General features: G+C 34.7%; 1 protein-coding gene and 3 pseudogenes across 4 annotated transcripts; all 4 read left to right on the top strand.

The window, feature by feature from the left end:
• The first annotated feature begins 544 nt into the window (after positions 1 to 544).
• LOC111307763 (importin beta-like SAD2) lies at positions 545 to 10875 on the top strand. Of its 4 annotated transcripts, XM_022905945.2 has the most exons (22): positions 545 to 820; positions 887 to 1022; positions 1125 to 1212; positions 1341 to 1490; positions 1805 to 1967; positions 2565 to 2749; positions 2841 to 3014; positions 3680 to 3825; positions 3905 to 4028; positions 4127 to 4307; positions 4450 to 4609; positions 4814 to 4855; positions 5079 to 5197; positions 5282 to 5480; positions 6310 to 6441; positions 7153 to 7256; positions 7423 to 7602; positions 8057 to 8196; positions 8363 to 8502; positions 8696 to 8859; positions 9650 to 9776; positions 9889 to 10875. In XM_022905945.2, the coding sequence occupies exons 1-22, from the start codon at positions 731 to 733 to the stop codon at positions 10050 to 10052; spliced, it is 3108 nt and encodes a 1035-aa protein (XP_022761680.2). In that variant the 5' UTR covers positions 545 to 730; the 3' UTR covers positions 10053 to 10875. The 4 variants fall into 4 exon arrangements, with proteins under 4 accessions (XP_022761680.2, XP_022761679.2, XP_089607294.1 ...); XM_022905944.2 differs by having other exon boundaries at positions 545 to 1022; XM_089751168.1 differs by lacking the exon at positions 6310 to 6441 and having other exon boundaries at positions 9889 to 10641.
• A 2036-nt stretch (positions 10876 to 12911) lies between these two features.
• LOC111307247 (UDP-glycosyltransferase 92A1 pseudogene) lies at positions 12912 to 14764 on the top strand (annotated as a pseudogene).
• An 890-nt stretch (positions 14765 to 15654) lies between these two features.
• LOC111307034 (guanylate kinase 2-like) lies at positions 15655 to 22545 on the top strand (annotated as a pseudogene).
• Positions 22546 to 23225: 680 nt separating this feature from the next.
• On the top strand, positions 23226 to 24954 carry LOC111307033 (UDP-glycosyltransferase 92A1 pseudogene; annotated as a pseudogene).
• The last annotated feature ends 2652 nt before the right edge of the window (positions 24955 to 27606 follow it).

The raw sequence follows: 27606 nt of genomic DNA, 5'->3' as shown, positions 1-27606 counted from the left end.
ATTTATAGGATTTTTTTTATCCCTAATGACATTTATTTGTATTTTTTTAATATCTCAAAATTATATCTTTTATTTGTTACATATTAAATTTTTTTTTATAATTTAAAATTATTTATTTTTTAACATTTAAAGTTAATTTTTTCTTAAACTTTGTTAAAATAAAAAAAAAACCCTTCGTTTTAAAGGGTAAGAATATTTAACAATTTAAAAGCAAAACATTTACCAAAAATTTAAACTTCATGTTTTAATTATTGAAAAACTAATTATTATTCCAACAAACTAATTACTATTTATTCTTGTTGATAAAATAAAATGTAAATCATTTTCCTATACGTGAAAAGCACGCTCGGTGACATGCACGTGTGGCTGCTGTCTTTCTACTCCGACTCAGACACAAAACGACAACGTTTATAGTGTTTAACGAAGATAAACAGGAAATTTGAGTTGACTGCGCGTGTAAAAACTGAGTAAAGTGGGTTTTTTAGTTAAGCAACCGTAAACCCTACTAAGTTAAATACTCTTTCTCTTTCTCTTTATGTTCTCTAGCTGTCTCCCTCCGCAAACATCTGTCTCTCTCTCTTTTTTTCTTTTTTTTCCTTTTTATTTTTTATTTTTTCAATTTTCATCTCTTTTTCTAAACCCTAGAATCTCATCTCTTTGAACTGAATTTGAGCATCTAGGGTTTATTTTTAAATTTCCAAATTTTCATCATCGGATTAAACAAAAAATAATGGATCTTCCAAGTCTCGCTGTTGTTCTTCAAGCTGCTCTTAGTCCCAATCCTGCTGAACGCAAAGCTGCGGAACAAAGCCTTAATCAGGTTTTTTTGTTTAATTTTAATTTTTTATTGTTAATAATTTATTATGATTCTTTGTTTTGGTTTCAGTTTCAGTATACGCCTCAGCATCTGGTAAGACTGTTACAGATCATCGTTGATAATAATTGTGATATGGCGGTTCGTCAAGTTGCTTCTATTCATTTCAAGAACTTCATTGCTAAGAATTGGGCTTCTCTTGATCCAAGTATCAAATTTTCAATCATTTTTTTTAAAAATTTTTTTGCGATATTTATGTTCATAAATATTAATATGAGTACATATATTTGTTTGTTTTCAATAAATGTAGATGAGCAACAGAAAATTTCGCAAAGTGATAAAGATATGGTTCGCGATCATATTCTTGTATTTGTAGCTCAAGTTCCTCCTTTGTTGAGGTGCAATTGTTTGTTGTCCCTTTTTTTTATTTTTTGATTGTTTGTTTAGAATTATTTATTGTTTCATTGGAAGTGTGCGTAGATTACGTGGTTAAGTTGCTGTATGCATCATATTGGTTTTGTTGCAGGGTGCAATTGGGTGAGTGTCTGAAGACCGTTATCCATGCTGATTATCCAGAGCAGTGGCCAAGGCTTCTGGACTGGGTAAAGCATAATCTACAAGATCAGCAGGTTTATGGGGCCTTGTTTGTGTTGCGGATTCTTGCTAGAAAATATGAGTAAGTATATACCTTCTTTTCTATTTTTGGCTGCATTTTTTTTTTATGTTATTTATGTTTTGAATTGATATCTCTATATCAATGCAATCTTTATTTTGATGTAAGTTGGTCACTGAACGGTGGTGGGAAGTATTTGTTTAATTCAACTAGCATCTTTCCACGATCTTAATGCTTGATGGCAATACATGCTAGCAGGTGGCATTGTCCCTTGAGAAGTGTTGAGATGTTTTTAATTCAAATAACAACTCATTGTTTCTCTTAATTTGGTGGATACTTGTGTTAGTACTAATTAAATCATTTCTCTATCATTCTAGGTTCAAGTCAGAAGAGGAGAGAACTCCAGTTCACCGCATTGTTGAGGAGACATTTCCACATCTTCTCAATATATTCAACAGACTTGTCCAGATTGAAAAACCAGCATTGGGAGTGGCGGATCTAATCAAGCTTATTTGTAAAATTTTCTGGTCATCAATCTATGTAAGTTTTTAATTGCTAGTTTTGTAGTGCATCATCATTGCCTTTATCACCTAATCTGTTGATTTGGTCATAAAGGGAGCTTCTGACATTATTTTACCGTTTGTTTATATTCTTTTTTATTTTCCATTTTCTGTTTTTCTCTTTTATTTTCTTTCTAGATGAACTTTTTGGCATATTTATTGAAGGCATTTGTTCTTATTTGAAATTATACCTATTATTGTTTGTAAACGAAGTGTTTTTTTTTTTTTTTTTTTTTATGCGGATTTGATGATCTTATATAATGCTATTGTTATGAACTCTTGATCTCTCCGTATGTTCTTTATCACCAGCAAAAAGTAACGTTGTCTTACTTTTCTTGTTAGTCCAGATGTAGAAAGTTTCTCAATCTAATTAATAGCTTGCTAGCTAGTCCATTATAGTGTATTGTTATTATTGTCTGAGCTTGAGAAAAAATCATGCGCCAAATATCTTGAGGAAAACTACTTGTACTAGAATGTTTACTTGTCTACTGCAACTATTTTCCTGTGACCTGTTTTTATGAGATTTGTGTGATTGACATGCCATCTTTTGGTTATCATCTTTGTCTCTACTTCTCAGTTGGAGATTCCAAAGCAGTTACTTGATCCAAATGTGTTCAATGCTTGGATGATGCTTTTCTTAAATGTTTTAGAAAGGCCTGTACCTCTGGAAGGTCAACCTGTAGATCCTGAGCTCAGGAAATCATGGGGGTGGTGGAAGGTGAAAAAATGGACAGTTCATATTTTAAATCGGCTATACACTCGGTAAATTTTAAAAATTGGAACATGTTTGGAGTAATTTGTGATAGGCCTCAAGGTACTATGCTTATTTGTGATTTTGGTGGCTATTTTATAGGTTTGGAGATTTAAAGCTTAGGAATCCAGAAAACAAGGCTTTTGCCCAAATGTTTCAGAAGAGTTATGCGGGAAGAATTTTGGAATGCCACTTAAACTTATTGGGTGTTATTCATGTTGGTGGCTATCTCCCTGACAGAGTTACCAACCTTATTCTTCAATATCTAAGCAGCAGGTTTGCAATGTGTTTCTGCAAAAATCATGTCAATAACTGTTGCTTTTGATTTTTTTTGTCAGTGTAAGATGTTTGGTTATTCTTTTGTTAGAGCCAGCCATTATTTCAGGATAACTGGACCATCCATTTTTTTGAGGCTATAGGTTGCCCTGCATTAACTGAAAGAATAGGATTATTTTAAAATATTTTCTTTTCAGTGTTTCCTGTTACTTTTTTTCTTTTCTCAGAAAAAGAGAGAGAGAGAGAGAGAGAGAGCAATGGGCTGAGCTTCTTGATGGATTTATGATTACCCAGAAAGTGCTGAACAGCAATGTGTTAACATGAAAGCTATAAAATTTTTGCATAGCAGTGTTCATTAGAATAATGCTCTGTATAATGTATAACTTTATTCCTTTAGTTACCAAATAACCAAATAAAGCTCATCATGCTTAATTCTACTTTTCTGCCTTACATATTTTGGAGCATTTTTTATGCAGTACTCCTGTACTCTTACTTTGTTGTAGTATTATTTGGTGTTGGTCTTTGTAGTTCTGTCAAGGCTATTGATTACATTGCATCTTTCAATGATGCCATATCCTCATCCTATGTTTCCATATTGCAAATTTTATTTGAATTTAGAAATGTTAATAATGAATTTTGACCAGAAAACATTTAATTATGTGCAGCATCTCGAAAAATGGCATGTATACTTTGTTGCAGCCACAGCTTGATGTTCTTCTTTTTGAGATAGTCTTCCCTCTAATGTGCTTCAATGACAATGATCAAAAGCTTTGGGAAGAAGATCCACATGAGTATGTAAGGAAGGGCTATGGTAAGCTATGAAATCTGGTGTACCTGTTGGAAACGTGGAATGAGCTTACTGGTTCATACATTCTATTGTTGTCCTGCAGATATAATTGAAGATTTATATAGTCCAAGAACTGCTTCAATGGACTTTGTCAGTGAGTTGGTCAGGAAACGTGGAAAAGAGAATCTTCGAAAGTTCATTCAATTCATTGTGGAAATTTTCAAGAGGTAAGCCTAATAAAAACAGACTGGGAATATAGGGATGCTTAGATGTTGACTTGATTTTTGTTACGGTATATTCATGGTATACCTCTTTCTTGTTCCAGATATGATGAAGCACCTGTAGAATATAAGCCTTACCGACAGAAGGATGGCGCTCTCCTTGCTGTTGGAGCACTTTGTGATAAACTGAAACAAACCGAGCCGTATAAATCTGAATTGGAACATATGTTAATGCAACATGTTTTCCCAGAGTTCCGCAGTCCTGTTGGTCATCTTAGAGCCAAGGTTTTGTTTTTAATTTCTTTTATCTGGGGGACATCTTAATCCTTCTTCATTACTCTTTTTCATGATTTCGTGAGATATATATAGATACATTTCTATGTGTGAGAATGTTCTCACTTTTATACTTTTATGGTCTGGATAATAGGCAGCTTGGGTAGCAGGACAGTATGCCCATATAAATTTTTCTGACCAGAATAATTTCCGGCATGCACTGCTTAGTGTTGTTTCTGGTTTGCGTGATCCAGAACTTCCTGTTCGTGTTGATTCAGTTTTTGCATTGAGATCTTTTGTTGAAGCTTGCTCAGGTATATAGTTGCTACTTCCTATTTGAACTTTATTTTATATTTTGTACAATTTGGGTTTAAATTGAGCAAGCTTGGGGCCAAATCTGAATTTTGTAGTTAGATTGCCATCAGTGGTTACTACTTATATTCCATCTATTCACCCCTCATTTCTTCTTTAATTGGAGTGTTAACTGCTTAACAGAAAAGAAATTGTTTTATATGCAGATTTAAATGAGATTCGTCCAATTCTTCCTCAACTACTCGATGGTAAGTGGTATTTGGAACTTGGTTTTGTCTTATTAACAGCTTCTGATTATCTGCTGTTATCTCAAATTAACTTGGCTCTTGGGAACACTGCTGTTGTTTTATTTTCTTCTTTTACGAACTTTGGGATCATGTACATGATTCTATTGAACATTCACACAATAGACAGTTACTTTTCATTATTCAAGTGAATTAGTCAAGAAATTGCAATTTCTTTTCCTCCCAGAGATTTTTAAACTTATGAATGAGGTTGAGAATGAGGACCTTGTTTTTACTCTGGAGACTATAGTCGATAAGTTTGGGGAGGAGATGGCGCCATATGCTCTTGGATTATGTCAGAATTTGGTATGCATGTTTCCTGCAATTTTTTTAAGTATTAAGTTTCAAACTGTCTTATACCTGAAACTATCACCATGTCTCTGCTTTCAGGCAGCTGCATTTTGGAGGTGTATGAACACATCAGAGGCTGATGATGAAGCCGATGATCCTGGTGCTCTGGCTGCAGTTGGCTGTTTGCGTGCCATAAGCACAATACTTGAATCAGTTAGCAGGCTTCCGCATCTTTTTGTTCAGATTGAGCCAACTTTGCTTCCAATCATGAGAAGAATGTTGACAACTGATGGACAAGGTAGACACAGTGTTTCTCCTTTTTTTCGTTGCTTTTTAGTTGTTTTATTTTCTTAATAGTGATATGTACTTTGAGGCAACCAGAAATGAGAAGTAGCACCTAAAATTTGACCAGGTTGCGTATATAGTATAAGTTGATTAAAGAATCTAAAGTTTAGATGTGAAAATTGAAATGACAAGCTGCTGCTATAGCTTAGGTGCTGCTTTTCTTAAAATTTTCAACTGTTTATTAGGTGATTGATTTTGATATTGAGCAATTAAAGAGAAAGGAAAGCTTTTGTTCTATCACTATTGACTTGTAATACTTAACTTTATTACTAGATGTTTCTAACTCTTTAATTGTATTCAATTTTTTTTTTTTTTTTTATAATTTTATAAACGTAGATCAAAGAGCTTCTTTATGGCGTTAGCCATTGCATCTTGGTTTAGAATTGTATCAGACTATCAGTAACAGTGGCAAATGTAGTTAGGTCCAGGTGTTTGTGTAGAATAGAATATGCTCATAAACACATGAAACATTTGCTAAAACAACCAGAAAAGAACTGATCATAAACAGTTACCTTTTTGATGAATTTGTAGCAGGCATGCTCCAAGAAAAGGTATGCTTTGTTGTAAAGACACTTTCAAACCATTATGTCAGCATGATTTAAACTTGTCAAAAAGGACTTGAGTTTAAAATTTTTTGCCAAATGAAATCTAAAAGTGAGTTGACAAAATACATTATCGAAGAGTTTATTGGCTAGTGCATTTCAATCCCGCTAAATTGGAATGCTATTTGGTCTATATCATTGTATAGCGTCCATTTCATCAAAATTTTGATTCTTCGGCAGAGGTTTTTGAAGAAGTCTTGGAGATTGTTTCGTATGTGACCTTCTTTTCCCCGACTATATCCTTGGATATGTGGAGCCTTTGGCCTTTGATGATTGAAGCGTTAGCTGATTGGGCTATAGACTTCTTTCCAAGTATGATTTTATTTACATTTTCTGCTTTTATTAGTTCCCTTAAATTTCCATGTCTGAATTTTTCAGAATTGTTAACCAGCCTTTCCCTTTAATGCTACTCATCAGTTCAATGTTTTATTCTTCTTTAAGTTAATAACTGAAATTGTAATTGGGATAAGAATTGCAAATTGTACTGGGAAGACTAATGCATCCTGTTCATGGTCAACAGTATAATAAGCTACTTAGTGTTACTATTGCTCTTTGAAAAACATTAAGTTACTGGTCTGAAACTTGTGCTTTATGCATGTGTGTCTATGATCTACTTTTCCAAATAAATTGCCAATATTTGTGCCTAATTTGTTGGTAGAATTAGTTTTGTTTGTCAACTTGTTGAAGTGTGTTTTGTTCTTACAAATCCTAGATTTAACATGTTTGCACAAAATCCTCATCCGTTCAAATTTTGGTAATTGGAAAAGTTTTGAAGACTAACATCCCTAATTTGGGATCAGATCATCACTGCAATCTGGATGTTGAGATTTGTTTATGATAGAATGCCAACAGTTCACTTCTGTTGGTTCTAGTATTTCCATATAAATAGTATGTTACATCTTTAACAACGGAAAGTGGGAAGTTTCACTCTTTTTTTGTCCACCTAATTCAATTTATCATTATTTATTTTGGAATTCATCTGAGTTTTTTCGTTGTTTCTAAATATTAGCTGTTTTGATGCAGACATTTTGGTTCCCTTGGACAACTATATATCCAGGGGAACAGCGCATTTTCTTACTTGCAAGGAACCAGACTACCAGCAAAGTCTTTGGAATATGATTTCATCTGTGAGTTCCTATGTAGTGATAAAAGTTGGTTGTAGATGGACAACTGTCGGGAAAATGAAAATCAACTATACATTCTTCAGTTTTGATCTTCTTCCAATTTTTCTATTCATTATATGTCAGTTCCTTTGGTTAATAAGGCCTATGTTATCTGCTTTTTCTTTGGCAGATTATGGCAGATAAAAATTTAGAGGACAATGATATTGAGGCGGCACCAAAGCTGATAGAAGTAGTGTTTCAAAATTGTAGAGGGCAGGTGGATCATTGGGTTGAGCCATATCTGAGAATCACTCTTGATCGATTGCGTCGGACGGAGAAATCACGGCTGAAATGTCTTCTTGTACAAGTGGTAAGGTGTCAGGACCTAGCTGTATTTGTAGGCAAGATGGTGTCATGTTTTATATGCTTTTGTCTTGTGAATATTACACATTCAATGTTCCTCAATTATGCACCCACCCTAGGTTATGGACCGCACTAGTTGAAGATTCATTTATTGCCAATTTAAGTTAATTTGGTATGTTTTTATGTGTCTCAAATTTTCTTTGTTGGTTCCTGTTACAAGATTGAAGTTAACAGTCTATGTTATCTTGGGATGTTCCTGTTAGAATCGAGATTTGTCCTTATATGTTTAATATATGGTGTGAAGTAGCTATTAAAAGCAACAGCTTATGCTGTTTCGAATGATAATTGAAACACTACTATTGTTTTGCAAATTGCTTTAGTTTTCTTCCAGAAATACTTTTTATTTCTGGAAATAGCTTTGCCCTGTGATTTCTAACACAACACTGGTCTTCTTTAACCAGATTGCCAATGCGGTCTATTACAATGCAGCTTTGACACTCGGCATATTGAATAAGTTTTGTGTTACAACGGAAGTGTTCAATCTTTGGTTCCAGTTGTTGCAACAAGTTAGAAAGAGTGGTCTACAGGCTAATTTTAAGCGGTAGGTAGTTTTGTATTTGCTTTGATCATTTTCATTCTCACTCCATAAGCCTTAAGTGTAATATCATTACTTTTATACCTTAAGTGTAATATCATTACTTTTATAATGAATTTTTCTCCTTGGGTATTGTTTGGCTGTGACTTTATAAGTTATCTGGTTTCTACAGGGAACATGATAAGAAAGTATGCTGCTTGGGCCTTACGTCACTACTTGCACTTCCTGGTGAACAGTTAGTTGGAGAGGCTCTTGGGCGTGTGTTCAGAGCCACCCTTGATCTCTTAGTTGCATACATGGATCAAGTTGCAGGTTTCTGTCTCTCCCTTAATCTCTCTCTGTGTAGGTGTGTGTGTGTGTGCATGCAAGTATGCATACCTGTTGTGTGTCTGAATTTGCAACCATTTCTTGTTCTTTTTCCTTTGCCTTGCTGTCTTTTGGAGGTTTCATCCTTCGATTTTTTACCGTAATACCTGGATTTTCCATGCATTATTTGTGTAAGCAGAAGCTGCAAAGGAGGAAGAGGCTGAAGATGATGATGATGATATGGATGGTTTCCAAACAGATGATGATGATGATGATGCTGATGGTTATGACAAGGAAATGGGAGCCGATGCAGAGGATGGGGATGAAGCTGATAGCATCAGGCTTCAAAAATTAGCTGCCCAGGTATGCATTACTTTGATCATTTAAGTTATTATTTGGTACTTTGCTTCTATCATAAATTTCACAATTTGGCAAAAAAGGGAGAGCTCCCTCTTTGGTTGGTAAATAATATAAAGTCCTGAGAACTGATCATATTGCCCATGGGGGAATGTCTAGCTACTGTTTGGGCAGGATGAAGGCATTCTAAATAACATCCTATTGATCTGTTTTGATTTTTGTGCCTGGAAATTCACAAAGCTAAGTGTTAGAACTCAAGTGGATAATGCCAGTCTTTCATGGTAAATCTTGATACAAAAAAATGAAAATGAAACCGGTTTGTTTTTTATCAACGGTCTTTGCACATTTGTTCTTATCATTAAAAAAATTAGATAAGCAATTAAATAGGAGCTTTACAATATGAAGGAATAAGGATAGTGCTTGAGTACTTGCCAGGTGCAATAGCAAAGGCATTAAGACAGTTATTTGTTGAAGCTGGTTGGATTCACTTGGTGTGTTGGTGACGTACACTCCCTGTGCCCCCAAAAAACTTTCACTTGAAATGCTCGGGCATTTCTTTAGTCTGTTTTTGTAAATTGCACTTGTCTTCTGAATTTGAATGTTGGTACTAATGACTTGTTTGGTGATGAGGGGTAGAACAGAGAAATTTCAAAATTACTATTAGTGCTGCGACCTTTTGTGATCTTGTATTTTATGACATATTCATGTGAATAATCCTATTATAATATATATCCTTTCAGGAATGGATTCCTGGACTTTCCAATCTTTAATTTTACTCCAACTTTGTTTTCTATAGGCTAAGGCTTTCCGTGCAAATGATGACGATGATGATGACTCTGATGATGACTTCAGTGATGATGAAGAGTTTCAGTCACCAATTGATGAAGTAGACCCTTTTGTGTTCTTTGTTGATACTGTCAAAGGTAAATGTTTATTCAGCAAGTTTGTTTATATGCATCTTCTACTTTTGTTAATTTTCCATGGCAATGTCTGAAATGATGACCTTTTTCTTCCCTTCCGTAATTTTGAATATAGGTTTGCAAGCATCAGATCCTATGAGGTTCCAGAACCTTACACAGACACTGAATTTCCATTATCAAGCTCTTGCACATGGTGTTGCTCAGCATGCTGAACAGAGGAGAGCAGAGATTGAAAAGGAGAAAATGGAGAAGGCATCTGCTGCTGCTGCTCCATCATGAGTTCAGTTTTGAAATGAATTTTTGGTTTGCCCTATGCGTTCATTGATTATTCCATTCATTTAGAAATGGTTTATTGAAACCAAGAGTTGTTTCTGGTCCATTCAAAGCATTTATCAGTTCGCATGGTTTTGAAGGTGATTGAACCTCAAATGGTTGAGGTTCAAGTGCATGGAGCCTTGTGCGTATAAGTTCTCAATCATAAGCAGAATATAGGATTAAGGGAACTCAGAGTTTGCCTCTTTGTCACGTTATGATTTTGGTTAGTCTGGTGAATCTGGCTATTCTTTGGCAGAAGATGCCCGTCGCAACCAATTTGCATTTTTCCTTGTATTCCATCCATTTGCATATTTTCTTATTCTTCTTCCTCATCGTGTTCTTTTCTCTTCCCATCTTTTCCATCATTTTTTGGGTCTTCACATGTTTAGTCACTGTATTGGTCGAAGTTCTCCCAGATTGGTTGTTTCCAGGAGTCCGATCTCTCTCCTGGCTGTGACCAGGGAGGGTAGTCCATTGCATAATCTATGGATATGTCTTGCCATGTTAATCAGATGGCCAATATATAGTTTTTTTTTTTTTTTTGTATTGATTATTTTGGTGTAGCCTACAAAAATTTTCCTTTCCCCTCTCCCAAGTCAGGTATAGTGTACCAATATCAGGGAATATTTAGTATGATTATTTTTTGTGTGGGTTATGGAGATTTTTGGTTTCAGAGGGATCTTGGGGCGTAGCATGGTTGCCTTTGTAAGAAAGATATCATGACAATTATTCTTTATATATAATGTGGATTAATGAAAGAAATTATTCTTAGGATATTTGTCAGTAACCTTTGTTCTTCAGACCTCTCAACTCCTGTCAAAAGTATTGTGGACTCTGCCATTTTCCATTGGAGAGTAAGAATTTACTAGACAAGTCATATTGGTGTCTTTTATAACAAAAAGGGAATCTTTATCTGTTCATGACAACTTCAGCACTGCACTGGTTCGTTTAAGCCCGTATCAAAGCACAAGCATTTCCATTCACGACTGTAAAATCAGAGCTGCATAAGACCTGCAGGTTCCTGTCAAGTCAAAAATGAAAATTTCTTGGGAGACAATGGAGGCAATATTCTCGGGCAGTTGCAATGCAATCCTTGATGATTATATCATCCTTAAGGATGGTCCTTCGGTGGCTTAGTCTGGCATTTTTGCCTTAAAAAACACTTCACTACGGGAATGCCTGAATTCAGGGACCGTAGCCTCAACATCAGGCTGGGTCAAGAGGCCTGGTTATAGACCTTCACTTACAGCCCTAGAAGCCCAAACGTTCACTGTTGCCGGTTCTATTGCCGGAAATCTGTGGTTGCCCTAGACAGGGGCAACATTTGAGTCAGGTTTGCTAGATTAACCAGTTGCCCAGCTCATTTACTTGTGTCATGGGTTGAGTCCGTGTAATTTCAGGATTTTGGTATAAATTCATTTGATATTTCAGAACAACCTAAGATTTATATTTTTATGAGATATTGTTCACTTTGATCTCATAGTTTTATCTCACAAAAGATATTCGGTGATTTTTTTTCATGTGTGATGTAAGATTAGAGTACTCTGTCTACTCTTTTTGAAGCTTTTCGTGTGATATTCTTCCTTACTCAACCTTATGATATCTTTGTCATAGATGTTGGTCACTCTACCTACCTCTCTTGAGGTGCTTGACATGAGTTGAATGTTTTAAGGTCTGCTCTGATATCACATATCATGGGTCCAGATGCAATCTTTATGCTTATGCTGCTTCAGAATTTTGGTATGCACTCATCTGACATATTAAATCAGTTTATTTATCACGATTCGTATCTTTGTGAAATATTATCTACTTTGATTCTTTTAATCTTACGATATTGTTTTACAAAATACGTTTAATAAATAAGAGGTGACGTAAATCTTTTTATATCTCAATGATTATCTTTTTTATATTCGATTTGAGATTGAAGTGATTTATCTTCTCTCTTTTAAAACATTGGATGTGACACTTGAATGTAGATGTAGACTAGAGCCATTGGTGCCCTCGGTTTGCCGTGGACGGGATGGGTTTAGTTTAGCTGGATTTTGAATTAAACGATATTTTAAGTTGGGTTGTACCAAGCTCGAGCTTAACATAACCGGGGCTCACAGAAATGGTCGAACTTTGTAAGCCTACGGTGGCTACCTTTTTTTTTTTTTTTTGCTCTTGATGTTAGGGTAAATATCACGGATCTAAGGAGAAATTTTGAATCTCATATTTTATATAAAAAATAAGTCATTGAGGTATATAAGAATTTACACAATCTTTTCTTTATGAAGTATTTTTTGTAAGATAAAATCATGAGATTAGAGGATCAGAACGAATAATATTTTATAAAAATATAAATCGTGATAAATAAACAAATTAATCTAAAACGTCGGATGAATAAATATTTAAATTTCAAAATCATACGGATCAAAATTTAAGTCGATCGGATCAAAATGTGACACATATACTAATATATATATTTGTCTAAACAACCGAATAATATAGTGTATGACATTACTACCTGCAATAATTTCAAAGTAGTGGAGCTTCAATTTCCACGTTAACCAGTTCCATACCTGGAATAAAACACAACTAAGCAACTCAGGAAATTGGTGGGATGGGGCAGCATCGTTAAGAGTTATGGTTTATATGAAAGCATGATCGAGGGTTTCACCGCATAAAATATGTGGTTTATGGTTGAATTTTTAATAATTAAAATTTTAAAGATTTAATGATAATTTTACAAAATATTTAATATTTTTATTTAACAAATATTCATAATTATTTGATTAAATCACCTGGAAGAGTTATTATTTGAAAATTCTGAATTCATAAAATTCAGGTGATTAACTTTACGAAGAATCACATTCCCCAACTACCCTGTCGTACGAAGAATCACCTTCCCCAACTACCCTGTCGTTCTCCAGCATCCTAAAGGGACCATTGTTCGGTTCCTCTTCAAAACCATACAACTAGTAACTGCCTAGTAGAAACTTCTGCAAAGACAGCCAGAAAAACCCAACAGATTGACCATGGGTTCTGATGAGCACACCGACGTAGTGATGCTTCCTTTGATGGGTCATGGCCATCTTATACCATTTCTAGCTCTTGCAAAGCAAATCCACCACCGAACAGGTTTCAACATCACCATTGCCAACACTCCTCTCAACATCCAATACCTCCGTTCCACTCTTCAACAAGATCCCACTTCCGGAATCCGCTTGGCCGAGCTTCAATTCAACAGTGCAGATCATGGCTTGCCACCCAACATAGAAAACACTGAGAACTTACCACTGGATCTAATTGGTAAACTCTTCGCCTCATCTGTATCTTTGAAAACCCCATTTCGTAACCTGTTATTAGGTATCACAGAGAAACAGGGCAAGCCACCTCTTTGTATAATCTCAGATGTTTTCTTCGGATGGGCTGTGGATATTGCAAAGAGTATAGGCACTGTAAATATTACGTTTAGTACAGGTGGTGCTTACGGTACCATAGCTTATATTTCCTTGTGGTTGAATCTTCCACATCGTCAATCAGATTCTGAAGAATTCAGTGTTCCAGGATTCCCTGAAAGGTGTCGATTTCATGTTTCTCAACTGCACGGATTTTTGAGAAACGCTGATGGTACTGATCTATGGTCCAGGTTTATGCAGCCACAGATTTCAGGTTCTTTGCAGTCTTTTGGGTGGTTATGTAACACAGTTGAAGAGATTGAGCCTCTTGGATTGGAGTTGCTGAGAAAGTATATCAACTTTCCTGTTTGGACAACTGGGCCTCTTCTACCTAAACCCTGGTTAAATAAGTCCTCATCATCATTGGCTTTAAGTGGTAATAGTTTATACAGACAACACGCAGGAAAAGAGCCTGGAATTTCTCCTGAAAAATGCCTCCAGTGGCTGGATCTGCATGGTCTTGATTCAGTTCTATACATATCTTTTGGATCTCAAAACACGATTAGTCCATCACAGATGATGGAATTAGCAATTGGTTTGGAAAAGAGTGGGAATCCGTTCATATGGGTTATAAGACCTCCACTTGGTTTCGACTTGAAAGTTGAATTCAGACCAGAATGGTTACCAGAAGCGTTTGAAGAGCGAATGAGTAAGAGTAAGCAAGGTTTGTTGGTGAAAAACTGGGCACCCCAATTGGAGATCTTGTCACACAAATCTACAGGAGCGTTTTTAAGCCATTGTGGGTGGAATTCAACATTGGAGAGCTTAAGCCAAGGTGTGAAAATGATAGGGTGGCCAATGGCGGCAGAGCAGACTTACAATTCCAAAATGTTGGTGGAGGAAATGGGTGTCTCGGTGGAGTTGACAAGAGGGATGCAGAGTTCCATTTCGGGGGAAGAGGTTAAGAAAGTGATACAATTGGTAATGGACAAGAAAGGGAAAGGAGGGGATATGAAGAAGAAAGCTGAAGAGATAGCAGAACACATAAGGGCAGCAGTGAGAGATGAAGGAAATGAAAAGGGGTCTTCCATTAAAGCAATGGATGATTTTATTTCAGCCATTGTAACAAGGAAACAAGATCAATCTGCTGCTTCAGCTTGTGATGAAAAATAATTGTAGTTTTATGAAGAGATAATAACATATTATTAGCTTCAGCACCATGTTCTTCCCCTCTTGATCATTTTTTTTTCATGGTTTGTTGGCCCTGTCTAAATACATTTATTAAGAAATCAAAGATCTTGGCCTGAGGCATGTGCCTTCAATTTTTTGATTGTGTCTTATTAGTAATCCAAACAAGATGAATTTCATTTTTTTTTTCATTCAATTTTACAGATTTAAAAAAAAAAAAAATTATAGTATCTTTTATGAATCTGTGACAAATTCTGGAATTCCTAACTCATGGGGATTCCAAATTTATTGATGCTTAATTTAAAAAAAAAATCATTTAAAAATTCCTATTACAAAAGACATGATTAAATCAAAATCATAGCTTGGAATATTTTTTGTTGTTCTTTCATCGGAACAAAAAATCATGGCTTGTATATTTGTTGAAGATTACATAGATTTCAATTCCATAGAATCCTAGGGATTGAGGGAAAACTAAATATAAAAATAATAGTTATAGTGTTCTCTTATCACAACTTTGTACAACATGCCATTCCAAGCTGGAATTGACACCAGTTAAATGTGAATAATAAAAAGTAGACGAATTACCTTAAGGTTGTTTTATCTGCCTGCCCACAATTTTTGCTCAAACAAAAATGATGCATGATCTGTACAACATTCCAGAAATATTACAACATTAGCAGCGGTGGAAAGAATCGAGCCCTAGATACAATAGAAGAGACGGGAATGTAAATTTGTATAGCAAGTTGCTGTCCAAAAACGCAAAATTTTGCCAGTTCTTGAACCCTGTACTCCGTGTAGTTAACACCAAACCCATCTCTTTACACCATTAGCTTCTGATGATCAGCATTAACATTTTGAAGAAAAGTACCTGTTTCAAGCTTCTCCAGAGGAACTTGTCATGGAGTATGACGTGGCGCTGTAATTCCAAAGATCTTTCAGCTCTCCTCTCACCAAACCTAATATGACAGCAACTCCTGAAAAAGAAAAAAAAAATCAGAATGGAGAACGGGGAAGGGGCAAAAAGAGTAAAAACGAGAGAGCATGTGAGATCCTTTTTCGACAAGCCAGTCAGAAGTAGCCTGTCCAGGTGCAATTGTTAACTTTGTTACCTAGTGTACAAGGAACAAGATAGAGGAGTGCAGGTTAACCCTAAGTATGTAAAGAAGAGGCCTGCAATACAAGAAATTGAGACACATAAGTATCAATATAGCTTCACAATAGTTGTTTTGTAGTTATCCAACTCCTTTGCTAGCTTTTCAACCAAATAATAACGAGAATACGACTCTGATATTCATTCATTTTCACAAATCAAACATCAAAGTTATTCAGTACTTTCAAGTTTACACACAATACAATGCTCCAAACCTACATGATATGCAAAAAGATAAAATTTGTTTCCAAAGATTAACAACCGCACTTGAAAACTAGGACCTGAGGGCAATAGTGCACGTGTGTTTGTGAGAGAATCGATGATGATTTGATTCTTTTCGCTGGAAGAGGAAATCCCAAAGGTAGGTAAAAATCAACCTGAAACGATAAAGTAGGCAATTTCGCAGGCCATTTATATCCAGGCTTTAATTTGGTGCCATTTTGAAACAAATAAAGGCAAACCTGATGCTTTTGGTGATTGCATGCCCATGAATCACAAAATTGCTACTGAAGTGATAACTAGATCTGATGGCTTTAATTAAATGTAGGTACATAACTAAGCAGATGCTTGTCTCAACGCCTGCATCTGCAATGGACAAAAATTGGTATGATTTGAAATCAGAGAACATATATGCCAGTAGGATTTTTGAATGAAAATGACTTAAGGCCAAAACAAACCTCTTTTCTCATTAAAGAGAAGTTTTATACAAAATTAAGAAAGAGGGATTGACCCCTTTGTAGACAGGATCGATCTATCTTGGATAGAAACTATGAATGTTGTTTAAAACCCAAAAGCGATTGATCCATTCAAAGAAGAAATCGATCAATTTTTCTTATAGAAAAGTTTAAATTTAAAGCTGGCAAAATGGATTGATCGGTGTTTCTTATAAAATGGTCTTGAATTTAAAACTAGCAAAAATGGATCAATGGGTTTTTCTCATAGAAAAAGTCTCAGATTTGAGACTGACAAAATGGATTAATCCATTATAAAACTAAATTTATCAATTTTTCTTACAGAAACATCACTTATTCAAATTTGGCAAAAATGGATCCATTCACTAAAATGGATCAATTGATTATTTTACTAGAAACATGTTTTGGCTTGAAAGGCCAAAACTGATCAGTCCTCTTCAAATATGGATCGATGGGTTTGGCCTAGACAATTTCGAACGGTTATATTTTCCTAGTTTTTGTGTGATATTAAATGTATTAAACCAAGGCAACAGCTATTTTTTATTTTCTCATATATTAAGAGGTGTTTCACCACATTACAGAGTATCAAGAGCTAAGAGAATTGATTGCTATCCATTCTTCAACTTCTTCAAGCCTTTAAAGAGTAATAAATGTGTTTAAGAGCATAAATTCCTATATTGTATTCAATCTTCTTGTTATTATTTATACCTTCTACTTGCACTTCGAATTAGCAAATACCAACCTTAGAGAGGTTTTTAAGTTTATTAAACATTTGTGTTTAGCTCTGAGATTGTAAGCTTGAGGGGGAGTATAACTCTTGAATGGTTCTTTAAGGAACTTAGGAAAGCCATTAAGAGATTTATTAATTGTTTGCATTAACAGCTTTGGAATAATATATAATGGATTAAGTTTTTTGGTAAATGAGACTAAGAGAGAAGATGTAAGTGCCTTGTAGAAGGACCCGACCTCTATAATTTCGGGTGTTTGCTTCTTTATCTCTACTCTTTTAACTTTCAAAGTTATTTATTTGTACATATATATTGTTTTTATTTGCTTAAAAATCTATATTTGTGATTATTCTAGATTTGGTAATCAAAATTTTTCAATTTCTAATTAACTAATTCACCTCCTCTTGATTTATTCAATACATTGAGCCAACAGATCATATGAGTCTCGAATATTACCTTGTTAAGCTTGATTTTATCTATAAATCCTGAATATTATCTAATAAGAAAAAGAGTCTTATTGCATGTCTAATTAGGCTTTTAATATTTAGATTTTTGACGAAATGGCTGTATGGTTCTAGCTACACTATTTCTTCTTCCGAGTTTTAATTTAGAGTTATATTGTTTTTGTTAATATTTTCAGAGTGATTTCTACAATACTGGGAACAAAACAAAAGCCATGTGAAGGCCATTCAGCTATTCTTTTGAATGAAGATTGAATAATGATTGTTATTAGAGGATCCACCCTAGAGGACTGCATATGGTTTCTTGAGGTTGGTATTTTGAAAACTTAAGAATCTTTTAGGGTTAATTGAAGATGATTTTCACATACTCTGCCGTCATAATAGTTCATTTCTTTGTGGCATTTGTACATTATAGAAGTCAATGCTTCTGAGTTGCATAAAATCTATATGAATATTTTGATGCCTAAATGTTGTTCAAAATATGTGTAGATGGACTCTATGCATGTTAAGTAACAAAAAAACTTTGGGGACTAAAGTTGTTGCCTGGGGTAAAGGTGTGAGAGATGATACTGGGAAGCCAGTTATTATCAGTGGTCCTTTTAGAGTTGGTAAGAGGACATTAATAAACATGCTTACGAAAGAATTCCCATCCATGTTTGGATTCTCTGTTAGCCACACAACCAAATCACCAAGGGTCATGGAGAAGAATGGAGCTCATTACCATTTTACTGAGTGAAGTGTAATGGAGAAGGATATAAAAGATGAGAAGTTCATTACGTTTGCTTCTGTTCATGGAAATCTTTATGGAACAAGTATTGAAGTAGTTATGAGGCCATAACAGACTTTGGAAAGGTAAACATTATAGTTCCACTAGTAGTGGTCGACCAAAACTACTCTCTTAATTGTTAGAATATTTTTAAAATGTTGTGGGACATGATATTTTAATCAATGGAATGAGAAATTTGTTTAATAAAGAAGCTATAAATCTTGAATTTCATTTTCCAATTCACCAAGGTTTTTTTTTTTCTTTTTTGTAAATTAATATGTACTATTTTTTAATTAAAATTAGAATGAATGATCGAGATTGAATCTTGAGATCCAATCATGGTTGACCAAAAAGAGTATACTGTTGACTATACAATAATACTTCATTGTTCCATAGAGTTTTAGCAATTAGGAGACCCTTTTTCATTGGAAAGAGAAGAAAAGGCAATTGCATTTACGGGAGAAACAGGGAGAACATTATCGAGCAAGGATGAATTTATGTTTGTTAAGCTATTGTGTTGCCTTTAATATAGTTTTTCCTATTTTTAATGGTTTAATTTTTTGGATTTCTATTCTTTCATATAGTGTTTTGATGTTTAATTTTCTTTTGTTGATCTATTTTATAAATGCTTTATGTTGACCGTCTTAGGGTCATTAAAGCTAATAGACTTTCTAGGTACGTTGAGTTTAAATGGTTTATGACTTTATGATGTTTCTATTTTTACGGACGTAACTCTTAGTAGGTCTAGAAGGTTAAATATTTTGAGGGTTAATAGATTGAGATGTCCAAAGGGTAACGTTAGCTCTTCTATTACTTTTGTGATGGGAGGAGATGAGATTAAATAGTGTTTCTTGGTGTAATACAGTTGGTTGAATAGATTGTGGTTGTAGTAGTGGTGGTGATAATTTGGTTTAATATGAAGTTACGAATCTTACAACTCAATAGTCTTTTCTTAGATTGCTTGGTAATTGTGTAAGCATGAGTCAAAATAGGTTGCATTCTGCTATGGCTGTTGATGGTGAATTAAAAATTGTTTCAAGGGACTTGTTAACAGCAGAAATTACTAGAATTCCAGTAATCAATATAAAATGGCATTTTAATCCTTCTATTGATAGTAGGATTTTGTTGAGCATTTTGTTAATAGGGAAGTAGCTGCAGGGAGTAGCCATTCTTCTAATTTAGTAAATAGGGAACATAGTATGAAATTTGGTTTTAACAACGCTTTGAAAAGCTTCAAACATATATCTCAGTCGGATGGTCAAGATGTTGTAGTAAGGGTTGTTTTACAGTTAGGGTCGACGAGTGGTTTTGTATAGGATTATTTTTCTCACTATTTTTTTTTTATGATTTTTGTGGCATTTTTAAAGTTTATGTTTGATCCGTGTTTTCTTTTTTAAATATCAAGGTTGCCATAATGTCATAGTGCGTTGTTGAGAGTATTCATAAACTAGAATCATCAAAAAACTGTTAACGGTCATTTAACCGAATGTGTTGTATTTAATCATGGATTAGTGCTTCTTTGAAAGATGTAATTATTATAGATGTAGTTTAATATTTAATTTTTTTTTCATTGATTTCCCTTAACAGGGAGATGTTATGCACTGTATAGTTTTGGTGTTTTTAATTGTGCATGTCCTTTTTCTTGAGCATACATGTAGTATAGAAAGATCGTATGTATTTCAATAATAACATCTTATCCTACATTCCTACTCTGTTACAGAGAAATTATAGTTAAATTACCTTCTTTGAAACCTATTTCTTTTTTAAATGCTTTGCTTGATTATGGAAGTAGTAGGTATATGCAATTTAATTATTAATAATACGAGGTTGTGTTTTAGCAGCAAAGTGCGATGCACTTATCAAGTATATATATACTCAAAGTTTTATTTTATTTAATTGTTTAGTTAAAACTTTAGAAACCATACATTTCTCATTTTGACGTTCTAGGATTCATTTCATTCACTTGACAAAAAGTAAAAGAGATTAAAAAAATAAAAAAGGCAAAAGCATTTTTGTTTTATGAGGTCAATGCTTGCTTTGTATAATACATCTCATCAACGTTCAAACTTGAAGCGTAATGAAAAACTTGTTGAGCAACAAAATTCAAAGGTTTAACCTAATAGTGAAGGTATATAATTCAATATGGAATAAAGATTAGAATAAAGTATATTTTAAACAGAAAAAAAAATAGTGTAAAAGACATAAATTGTTTTATTTAAAAGTTTCACCAACATATTGAAAGGTTTTGAAATTAAAAAAAAGTTAAAAAAAAATCTTATTATATGGAAAGTTTTGAAATTTAAGAATGATTTTTGAAAAAAAAAAATTTACGAACATATTGAAATGTTTTGAAATTTAAGAGAAAAAATAAAACCTTACAAACATATTTAAAGGTTTGAAAATTTAAAAATGATTTTTAGAAAACAAATAAAAAATTACTTAAAAATTGATTTTTACAAGGTTTGTTTTTTGAGGTGAATACTTGTTTTCTATGATGCACCTTATCAGTGTTCAAACTTGAAGCATAATGAATTACTTGTATGAGGTACCAAAATGCAAAGGTTTAAAAATTTAAAAATGATTTTTGGAAAATAAATTAAAAAAATTACATAAAAATGAATTTTGCAAGGCTTGTTTTTTGAAGTCAAAGCTTACATGGTATCATGCACCTCATCAACCTTCAAACTTGAAGCAAAATGAATTACTTGTTGAGGCCCCTAAATGCAAAGGTTTAACCTAGCTAGTATTAAAGGCATAATGAATTACTGCAGTTTTGAATTGAATTTTTGGTTTGCCCTATGCGTTCATTGATAATTCCGTTCATTTAAAACTGGTTTATTGAAACTAAGAGTTGTTTCTGGTCCATTCAAAGCATTCATCAGTTCACATGGTTTTGAAGGTGATTGAACCTCAAATGGTTGAGGTTCAAGTGCATGGAGCCGTGTGTGTATAAGTTCTCAATCATAAGCAAAATATAGGATTAAGGGGACTCAGAGTTTGCCTCTTTGTCACGTTATGATATTGGTTAGTCTCGTGAGTCTGGCAATTCTTTGGCAGAAGATGCCCGTCGCAACCAATTTGCATTGTTTCCTTGTATTCCATCCATTTGCTTATTTTCTTATTCTTCTTCCACATCATGTTCTTTTCTCTCGTCTTTTCCATCATTTTTTGGGTCTTCACATGTTTAGTCATTATATTGGTCGAAGTTCTCCCAGATTGGTTGTTTCCGGAAGTCCAATCTCTATCCTGGCTGTGACCAGGGAGGGTGGTCAATTGCATAACATATGGATATGTCTTGCCATGTTAATCAGATGGCCAATATATAGGGTTTTTTTTTTAATTTTTTATTATTGATTATTTTGGTGTAGTCTACAAAAGTTTTCCTTTCCCCTCTCCCATGTCAGGTATGGTGTACCAATATTAGGGAATATCATTATTATTATTATTTTTTTGTGGGTTATGGAGATTTTTGGTTTCAGAGGGATCTTGGGGGGTAGCTTGGTTGCCTTAGTAAGAAAGATATCATGACAATTATTCTTTATATATAATGTGGATTAATGGAAGAAATTATTCTTGGGATATTTGTGAGTGACCCTTTTTCTTCAGACCTCTAACTCCTGTCAAAAGTATTATGGACTCTGCAATTTTCCATAGGAAAATATAAGAATTTACTAGACAAGTCATATTGGTGTCTTTTGTAACAAAAAGGGAACCTTAATCTGTTCAGGACTTCATCACATTACAGGGTCGTTCAAGCCCGTATCAAAACACAGGCATTTCCATTCACGACTGTAAAATAAGAGCTGCATCAGACCTGCAGGTTCCTATCAAGTTAAAAATGAAAACATTTCTTTGGAGACGATGGAAGCAGTAATCTCGGACAGTTGTAATGCAATCCTTCCTTGATAATTATATACATCCTTCAGGATGGTCCCCTCGGTGGCTTGGTCTGGCATTCTTGCCTTGAAAACACTCAGGGTCAAGTGGCCTGGTTATCGACCTTCACTCACATCCCTAGAAGCCCAAACTTTCACTGTTACAGGTTCTATTGCTGGAAATCTGTGGTTGGCCTCGACGGGGGCATCATTTTAGTCCGGTTTGCTAGACTAACCAGTTGCCCAACCCACGTACTTGCTTGTAGATGTAGACTAGATCTATTGGTGCCCTGGGTTTGTCCTGGATGTGATTGGTTTAGTAGCTGGATTTTGAATTAAACAATATTTTAAGTTGGGTAGGACCAAGCTCGAGCTTACCATGACCTAGGCTTGACAGAAATGGTCGAACTTTGTGAGCCTACGACGGCTTTTTTTTTTTTTGATCTTGATGTCAGGGCAGACACTAGTATATATATATTTGTCTAAACAACCGAATAATGTAGTGTATCATATTACTACCTGCTATAATTTCGAAGTAGTGGAGCTACAATTTCCACGTTAACCAGTTCCATACCTGGAATAAAACACAACTAAGCAACTCAGGAAATTGGTGGGATGGGGCACCATGATTTGTGTTTTAGATTATATCGTTAAGAGGTATGGTTTATAAGAAAGCATGATTGAGGGTTTCACCGCATAAAATATGTGGTTTATGGTTGAATTTTTAATAATTAAAATTTTAAAGATTTAATGATATTTTTACAAATTATTTAATATTTTTATTTAATAAATATTCATAATTATTTGATTAAATGTCCTGGAGGAGTTATTATTTGAAAATTCTGAATTCATAAAATTCAGGTGATTAACTTTACGAAGAATCACATTCCCCAACTACCCTGTCACTTTCCAACACCTTAAAGGGACCATTGTTCGGTTCCTCTTCAAAACCATACAACTAGTCACTGCCTAGCAGAAACTTCTGCAAAACAGCCAAAAAAACCCGACAGATCGACCATGGATTCTGATGAGCACATCGACATAGTGATGCTTCCTTTGATGGGTCATGGCCATCTTATACCATTTCTAGCTCTTGCAAAGCAAATCCACCACCGAACAGGCTTCAACATCACCATTGCCAACACTCCTCTCAACATCCAAAACCTCCGTTCCACTCTTCACCAAGATCCCACTTCCGGAATCCGCTTGGCCGAGCTTAAATTCAACAGTGCAGATCATGGCTTGCCACCCAACACAGAAAACACTGAGAACTTACCACTGGATCTAATTGGTACACTCTTCGCTTCATCCGTATCTTTGAAAACCCCATTTCATAACCTGTTATTAGGTATCACAGAGAAACAGGGCAAGCCACCTCTTTGTAAAATCTCAGACGTTTTCTTCCGATGGGCTGTGGATGTTGCAAAGAGTATAGTTACTGTAAAAATTACGTTTAGTACAGGTGGTGCTTACGGTACCATAGCTTATGTTTCCTTGTGGTTGAATCTTCCACATCGTCAATCAGATTCTGAAGAATTCAGTGTTCCAGGTTCCCTGAAAGTTGTCGATTTCATGTTTCTCAACTGCATGGATTTTTGAGAAACGCTGATGGTACTGATCTATGGTCCAGGTTTATGCAGCCACAGATTTCAGATTCTTTGCAGTCTTTTGGGTGGTTATGTAACACAGTTGAAGAGATTGAGCCTCTTGGATTGGAGTTGCTGAGAAAGTATATCAGGTTTCCTGTTTGGACAATTGGGCCTCTTCTACCTAAACCCTGGTTACATAAGTCCTCATCATCATCGGCTTTAAGTGGTAATAGTTTATACAGACAATACGCAGGAAAAGAGCCTGGAATTTCTCCTGAAAAATGCCTCCAGTGGCTTGATCTGTATGGTCTTGATTCAGTTCTATACATAACTTTTGGATCTCAAAACACGATTAGTCCATCACAGATGATGGAATTAGCAATTGGTTTGGAAAAGAGTGGGAATCCGTTCATATGGGTTATAAGACCTCCACTTGGTTTCGACCTGAAAGTTGAATTCAGACCAGAATGGTTACCAGAAGGGCTTGAAGAGCTAATGAGTAAGAGTAAGCAAGGCTTGTTGGTGAAAAACTGGGCACCCCAATTGGAGATCTTGTCACACAAATCTACTGGAGCGTTTTTAAGCCATTGTGGGTGGAATTCAACATTGGAGAGCTTAAGCCAAGGTGTGAAAATGATAGGGTGGCCAAGGGCTACAGAGCAGACTTACAATTCCAAAATGTTGGTGGAGGAAATGGGTGTGTCCGTGGAGTTGACAAGAGGGATGTAGAGTTCCATTTCGGGGGAAGAGGTTAAGAAGGTGATACAATTGGTGATGGACAAGAAAGGGAAAGGAGGGGATATGAAGAAGAAAGCTGAAAAGATAGCAGAACACATAAGGGCAGCAGTAAGAGATGAAGGAAATGAAAAGGGGTCTTCCATTAGAGCATTGGATGATTTTATTTCAGCCATTGGAACAAGGAAACAAGATCAATCTGCTGCTTCAGCTTGCGATGAAAAATAATTGTAGTTTTCAAAGATCTTGGCCTGAGGTATATGCCTTCAAATTTTTTATTGTGTCTTAATAGTAATCCAAACAAGATGAAGAATTTCATTTTTTTTTTCCATTCAATTTTACTGATTTAAAAAAAAAAATTATAGTATCTTTTATGAATCTGTGACAAATTTTGGAATTCCTAACTCATGTGATTCCAAATTTATTGATGCTTAATTTAAAAAAAAAAAATCATTAAAAAATTCCTATTACAAAAGACATGATTAAATCAAAATCATAGCTTGAAATTTTTTTTGTTGTTCTTTCGTTGGGACAAAAAATCATGGCATGTATATTAGTTGAAGATTACATAGATTTCAATTCCATAGAATCCTAGGGATTGAGGGAAAACTAAATATAAAAATAATAATTATAGTGTTCTCTTAACACAACTTTGCACAACATGCCATTCCAAGTTGGAATTGACAACAGATGTGAATAATAAAAAGTTGACAAATTACATTAAGGTTGAAGTTATATCTGCCCGCCCACAATTTTTACTCAAACAAAAATGATGCATGATCTGTACAACCTTCCAGAAATATTACAAAATTTAGCAGCAAAGTGGTGGAAAGAATCGAGCCCTATATACAATAGAAGAGACAGGAATATAAATTTGCATGGCAAGTTACCGTCCAAAAACGCAAAATTTTGCCAGTTCTTGAGCCCTGTACCCCGTGTAGATAGCACCAAACCCATCTCTTTGCACCATTAGCTTCTGATGATCAGCATTAACATTTTGAAGAAAATTACCTCTTTGAAGCTTCTCCAGAGGAACTTGTCATGAAAGATAACTCAGGGCTGTAATTCCAAAGATCTTTCAGCTCTCCTCTCACCAAACCTAAGACGACAGCAACTCCTGAAAAACGGGATATGATATCAGAATGGAGAACGGGAAAGGGGCAAAAAGAGTTAAAACGAGAGAGCATATGAGATCCTTTCCGACAAGCCAGCCAGAAGTAGCCTTTCCTGGTGGAATTGTTAACTTTGTTATCTAGTGTACAAGGAACAAGATAGAGGAGTGCAGGTTGACCCTAAGTATGTAAAGAAGTGGCCTGCAATACGAGAAATTGAAACAAATAAGTATCAATATAGCTTCACAATAGTTGTTTTGTAGTTATCCAACTCCTTTGCTAGCTTTTCAACCCACTAATAACGAGAATACGCCTCGGATATTCAATCATTTTCTCAAATCAAACATCAAAGTTATTCAGTACTTTCAAGTTTACACACAATACAGTGCTCCAAACCTTCATGATATGCAAAAAGATACAACTTGTTTCCAAAGATTAACAGCCGCACTTCAAAACTAGGACCCGAGGGCAATAGTACACGTGTGTTTGTGAGAGAATCAATGATGATTTGATTCTTTTCCCTTGAAGAGGAAATCCCAAAGGTAGGTAAAAATCAACCTGAAACGATAAAGTAGGCAATTCCGCAGGCCATTTATATACAGGCTTTAATTTGGTGCCATTTTGAAACAAATAAAGGCAAACCTGATGCTTTTGGTAATTGCATGCCCATGAATCACAAAATTGCTACTGAAGTGATAACTAGATCTGATGACTTTAATTGAATGTAGGTACCTAACTTAGCAGATGCTTGTCTCAATGCCCGCATTTGCAATGGACAAAAATTTCTACGATTTGAAATCGCTGAACATATATGCCAGGCAAAACATCAGTGAAATCATTCCGAGTTAAATAAACATCTATACGGAAGTTAGACAAGGAACGGAAATTGCGAAGAAAATAAAAAAACTAAACTTAGTTTAAACTTTAGAGCAAGCCTTATGAAACTATTATGTTTCACTGACAATTTATATTATTCTGACATTAGAAAGAATGAAAAAGAATAGCTGGATATGACACATGCACACTTACCAAATCCACAGCCGATTATCAACCACAGAAAATCCCCATTGGCAAGACGCTTCTTGTTTTCTTTATCGTATCTGATACAGCCAAATAGGGAAAATAATCATAAACCCATATATAAAAAAAAGATGAAAACCCCTAAAAAACAAAGGCATAAAAAAGGCAATGGACTGGTCTGCAATAGCTAAACCCAAAATTAACACTAAAACCAGTTCATATACTGGAATGGTCCATTATAATCCAGTTCAACTAGGTGTTTGAGCTGTTTTTGATCGGCTTGACAAAAACCTGGTTCAACGGCCCTCGTCGTACCGGATAGGCTGCCTAGCAACCCAACAATCTCATAATAAAAATTAATGTTGCTATAAACATCCCAAACTTGTTGGATCTGCAATATAAATCTTTTCCTCATTCCTCATAGTAAGGTAAGAAAGATTCAGACAATTTCTACCCCCTTTCATTCTGCTTGTATTAAATCATTTTACACACCCACAAACAGACATACAAAAGGTTTTCAATATTAGAGGCGGTCCAGTTAATATACCATGTGTTTAGGATTTAAGAATTTCTTTTATTCATGGCAGTCCTTTGTCAATCTCTAGTGAATTAAGAGTAATTATTTCGTTGTTTTAGAGATGGCAAAATTAACAAGTCCAAAAAAAACAACATCCCACCTATTCTTTATAAGGTTTTAAAATCTAAAAATGGTTTTTGAAAAAAAAAAAAAACTTATCTACATATTGAAAGATTTTAAAATTTAAGAAAAATGGTAATAAAACATTATCAACATATTAAAAGTCTTAAAAATTTAAAAATAAT

This window comes from Durio zibethinus, chromosome 22 (assembly GCF_047325235.1).
Source record: "Durio zibethinus cultivar Kanyao isolate XHJ-2024 chromosome 22, ASM4732523v1, whole genome shotgun sequence".
Lineage (NCBI taxonomy): Eukaryota > Viridiplantae > Streptophyta > Magnoliopsida > Malvales > Malvaceae > Durio > Durio zibethinus.
The sequence above is the reverse complement of the archived record's forward strand: the minus strand, read 5'-3'. Positions and strand labels throughout refer to the sequence as shown.